The 5,187-nt window shown below is 35.6% G+C and overlaps 1 protein-coding gene across 1 annotated transcript in view; it reads right to left on the reverse strand.

Annotated features, from left to right (window-relative positions):
* The window catches only part of LOC106476169, a gene marked incomplete at its 3' end in the record, with an annotated part of 7,558 nt that extends 2,571 nt beyond the window's left edge, over positions 1 to 4,987 (reverse strand). The window contains exons 1-3 of the mRNA XM_013936836.1: positions 4,696 to 4,987; positions 3,938 to 4,195; positions 1,137 to 1,312 (exon numbers count right to left, since the gene is read on the reverse strand). Of these exons, the coding sequence (XP_013792290.1) occupies positions 1,137 to 1,312; positions 3,938 to 4,195; positions 4,696 to 4,987 (726 nt within the window). The remainder of the gene's footprint in view (positions 1 to 1,136; positions 1,313 to 3,937; positions 4,196 to 4,695) is intronic.
* Between the last annotated feature and the right edge of the window lie 200 nt (positions 4,988 to 5,187).

The following is a 5,187-nucleotide window of genomic DNA, read 5'->3' on the forward strand; positions in this document are numbered from 1 at the left end:
AGTATCAAATTGAATTTTTGTTCAATAAAATTCCTTCAAATGAGACTGTAGCTTTTTTACCCCAAAACTTTGTCTTAAAAATAAGGGTGTGTCTTATATTCCGAAAAATATGGTATCTATGTCCCCCAGTGGGACAGCGGTAAGTCCACGAATTTACAACGCTAAAATCCGGGGTTTGATTACTCGCGAAGGATACAACAGATAGCCAAATGTGGCTTGGCTCTAAAACAAACAAAGACTTATCTATTTTCCTTTTTTCTTTACAAAAATTTAAAGCAGTAAGTTAATTGATGGAATATATTTTAAGTAAGTGTTTGAAATCTTATTTCAGCATTTTATTATTAAAATAATTCTTAATACGAAAATTTCAAAGCGTCGTAGGTCATCAAGAATAGTAGTGTATACCTAATGTTCCAGAATTCACATGTTTATATAATTAATTTTCATGAGTTATTAAGGAAAAAATTAATTTAATAAACTATCACGTACACATTCTAAACTCCAACCGACTTCGTAACACCAAAAGACAACAAAAGCATACTTTATTCCCGTGTTACAGGCATTCTACCACTCTGTGCAACTAGGCTTCTAGTAATTGGTTCATCTTTCACTACGTAATGATTTCATGAGTACATATGGAAACGAACTTGAAATGGTTTGACAAACAAGGAGCGTTTGATTGCTCTCACACTTTAATTATATGAAAGTCCCTGAGAAATAATGTTAGAAAATATCAGTATCAAAGGAATGACTCTTCAGTTTAGACACAGCATTCATTTTGCGCTCTCGTTAGGCCTAGTGTTCTATTCTTGCACTCGTGAGAACGTACTTGTTCTACTAATGAACAGTTTTCTACTCATCACGAACAGCGATACTTGAAGTCCTTAACCTTTGACATTTTAATATTCCCCACAATAATTGGACCTGAGTCATATACTAAGCTTAATTGAACTACTAGATATGGACGCAAATAATCTGGCACAAATGAGGGTAAATTAAAGTCTATTTTAGGTTTGGGCTTTTTTTACTGACTTATTTGAATCGCTTAAAGGTTTATGGGCTTGATAATAAACAAAATATCATTTCTATAGAATGACTGGTACTTTTTGTTGGATGGCTCTTTATATAAAACATACCTCATTGACAGTTCCACAGTCGGATCCAGCCAGAAGGATCGGTAAGGTAAACTCTAAGCTCTGGCTTACATCAAGGACACAAGATTTAGGCTTTTCTTTAGCGTAGATCTTTCCATTGAAAAATGAATTTGTCACAACCTTGGCTTTCATCATGTTCGGCTCACAGTTGACAAATACTGAAAGAGAAGAATGATTAGATAGCTTCGTTAGTCACGTTTTCACAATACCACGTTCACTGTAGAGACAACGATAAATCTTCACACCCTCGTGCATCTCGTTACCATATTACTTCAGCCCCACACATCCCCTTGCATCTCGTTAACACATTACGTCAGCCTTACACATCCCCGTGCATCTCATTATCACATTACGTCAACTCCACACACCCTCATACATCTCGTTACCATATTACTTCAGCCCCCACATATCCCCATGCATCCAGTTACCACATTACTTCAGCCCCATATACTCCATGCATCTTGTTGCCACATTAAGTCAGTCCCACACAACCTCATGCATTTCGTTTATATTCGTTCGATATATTTATTATTAATATTCGGTATTACGCCATACATACTTAGATCACTTTGCTAGAAATAAATGTATTGTTGTAAGCTATATTTTTTAAGTTGTAATTTAAATGTTAAGTAGAGGGAGCTGCGGGTCTTTATGATGACTTTCAGATCAAAAGGGTTATTAAGTTAGGCCTAGAATACTTAGAAAGTTTTAAGGATGTGACAAAGTTTCTAGCATATTATAAAGTATATTATATATATACGAGACAGTCAAGAAAGTTCGAGTTTTTCAAGAAGATAGTAGAGTGAATCAACCAACGTGTAAGTTATCACGGTTACTCTATGCAATTAAGTTGATTTGATCTTACGTTATTCCTATATTGAGCTAGAAACTTGAATGTCATTTGTAACGTAGGCTTACAACTTACTACAGTGTACAAGTGTACAAGCTTGTAGAAACGTTGAAGGAGGAAATAAAGAAATTTGTTATCGTTATGTGTATTGTTTCTTCAATTTTATTCACTAGATAATGTAAAAGGACTCGCCATTGAAAGAACGACGTCACAACAGTATAAACGTCATTAAGCTGTTTCGAGTATTCCATCTCAAACAGCAAAAACAAACAAATTCAAAAACCTAGACGTTAATAGTTATCTAAGTTTATCATCACAGCCATCATTTTCTCACTGTAAAAATTAACAGCTTTATAAACGTTGTTCTTGATTTTAAAAAAATCTTAAAAAGCTTTGCTTGAACACAAGAGGACTAGTCTATTTAAAAATAAATACATTTATGATCATGACAATACAACTCAATAGTGACGACCTCTATTGGGCACTTATAGACTTTTATATATTAATTATATAAGAAATAATACCTTCACGTTAAATTGTGTTTGTTATTCTATTCTAATTCTCTCCACACGACAGGAGAAAACTCCTTGACAAAGACAAATTATCTGCGTCATGCATTCCAAGACGGTTCCTCAAAGGAATTCCAATACATTGACCTTAGCAGGTGTTATTCATTGTAATGTACGTGCTTCTTGAATAAGGAAGTTTGAGGTCGAGGGTATCGACCAAAGGGCATCCTGCGGCCCCTATGAGAAAACGACTAGCTCCAAAATGATAAGAACTTGTGTTTGAAACTAAAGAGGAATGTAATATTATGTCAACCACACCATATCCACTAAATCTAGTGCCGACGAGACTTTTCGTTCAATACTAGGACTCACAGTAAAATCACGATACACAGAAAAGAGTTTATGAGGTTTCAATATTCCAAGAGAAAACTGTTAACCAAAAGGGGTTTGCGATAATATATAAATGATATTTACTTCTGATCGATATTCACCACAGTATGTCGCACAGTAATTGCCTATTCAATGAACCGAATTAATTCATTATATTCTTACTAAAATCAAGAGAGAAGTTTGTAGAAGTTTTACAAAGGACCCGATAGAAAAAAAACAACAAAAAACTAATCAAAAGAAAAATCTACAACTAATCTAACTAATAGAGCTAGAGCTAAGTCCAGTTTTTATTTGAACACTTATACTAGAAATATCTAGACGGAAATAAAACCGACGTCATAATTATGTAAGTAGCGTTTGTTCGTCCATATCGTCTTTATAGATCTAAGAGGGCCAAGTTCAATCTAGACCTCTTCCTCCCAATACTGTAAGTAGCGTATATTGTTAAGGCTAATTTGTTTGAATCTCGCGCAAAGCAACACGAGAGCTATTTATTATCTGCGCTAGCCGTTCTTAATTCAGCGTTGATAAACTAGAGGGAAAGCAGCTAGCCAACGCAACACAACCCACCGCCAATTGTTGGACTACTCTTTTACCAACAAATAGTGGGATTGACCCTCACGTCATAACGCCCCTATGATTGAAAGGGCGAGCATGTTCGATAACAGATATTCGAACCCGCGATCATCAAGTCGAGCCCTAACCACCAGCCCAATGTTGTGGCTGTTTAATTTCTAACTATTGTTTACAAGTAACAGACATTTTTCATCAAAACATGAGTTTTCAGTTAGGATAGATAGGTACCCATAGGAGTAGAAAGTAGGCTTAGATTATTTTACCTGACTGATGTTTGTATTTATTCACTATAAAATACTTTACAAGTCTTTTTTTATTACAAATCATTGGAAAAAATCATTCAAATACGGTGAATTTTTTTAGACTTAGGTATAACAAATGATATTGTTAATATTGTACAGTAAAACCACATAGGTCCACATTAGGTACATAGTGGCAAAAATAACACTACTGCTTACCGTCAAAACATGTAGAAATTTCTATCAAATCGTTTGTATTAGATCTAGCAAAAGTGCCATCTGGAGGAGTTTGTAGAGTGTGATGACTCATTGCGCATGTCCGAGCCAGGGAATCGTAAGAGAAAGCTCTGCATATGAAATCCTCATTGTGAAAACACTGCTGCTGGCATTCATCAATACTCATAGCAAACCTAATGTTATCTGCTACTAGCGCCATCTGTTGTCGGTGCATCTTTAAATTGCAGAAACCTCGAGGTTCTAAAATGGTAAAAAAACGGAAAAAACTAGATTAACGTTTTCATAAAATGAAAATTAGTTATTTAAAAAAACAATCGTTTAACTTCACAATAAAAGTTTATTCTAGATGTAGGCAATTAACGACGAAGCAACAGAAATGTGAACTTTTTTGTTGGACTGCAACACCTGAGAACTCCAGCGATCATTTAATAGGAAAGCATGTATAAACTATCAGCAGTTTTTTTTCGCAGTTTTCCAGTTTACCATAATAAATATTACATTAGCTCTGATAATAAACCAGTAGACAAGAAGCTGATATTATACAAAGTCATAAAGATCTCCGTTTAACATAATCTTTAAAACAATCTTTATATTGTTTAAATTTTAATATACCTTCTTCGATAGACCTAAATAACAAGAGCAATTCAAGTGTATTATAAAAAAATAACTTCTTGGAAAGTCTGACGTTTTATTAACAAATTTTTTACACTCTTTCCATTGTAATAACACACAATTTTCACCTCTAATGCAATTATTTTCCAAGTAGTCGACCACAAATCGGGCACTCGAGAGGGAAACGCCCTCCTCCGACGATGAGAACCTGTTGTGGGGACTTATCCTGCATTCACTGAGCTGGTGGTTAAACTCCGCCGACCGGCACGCGAAGCTCTGGCTTTGGAGGCAGGCCGCTTCACATTCTTCGCGAGTGTTCGCCTCCACCGTGACCTTCTGCTGATCGGCATCGACTAGTTCCTTGCCCCGGACACGCTCAAAAGCCCAGTCTCTTCGGCAGCCATTGCCTGATGGATCCATTATCAGAGAAAAGAACACCAAATTACTCAATATTTAAAAGTGCAGAAGCAGTAGCTCGAAATGAACGAGATAAAAACTTGCACTGCATGTAGACAACGGCTGGCTAATAATGTATTGTTTCACAAACTGGCGTAAGGATTATGAAAGACTGATTCAACTTGTCAAATGAGGTATGGCTGGTTAGAAAGACTTTAAATCAC

This window comes from Limulus polyphemus, unplaced genomic scaffold, assembly GCF_000517525.1.
Source record: "Limulus polyphemus unplaced genomic scaffold, Limulus_polyphemus-2.1.2 Scaffold9955, whole genome shotgun sequence".
Lineage (NCBI taxonomy): Eukaryota > Metazoa > Arthropoda > Merostomata > Xiphosura > Limulidae > Limulus > Limulus polyphemus.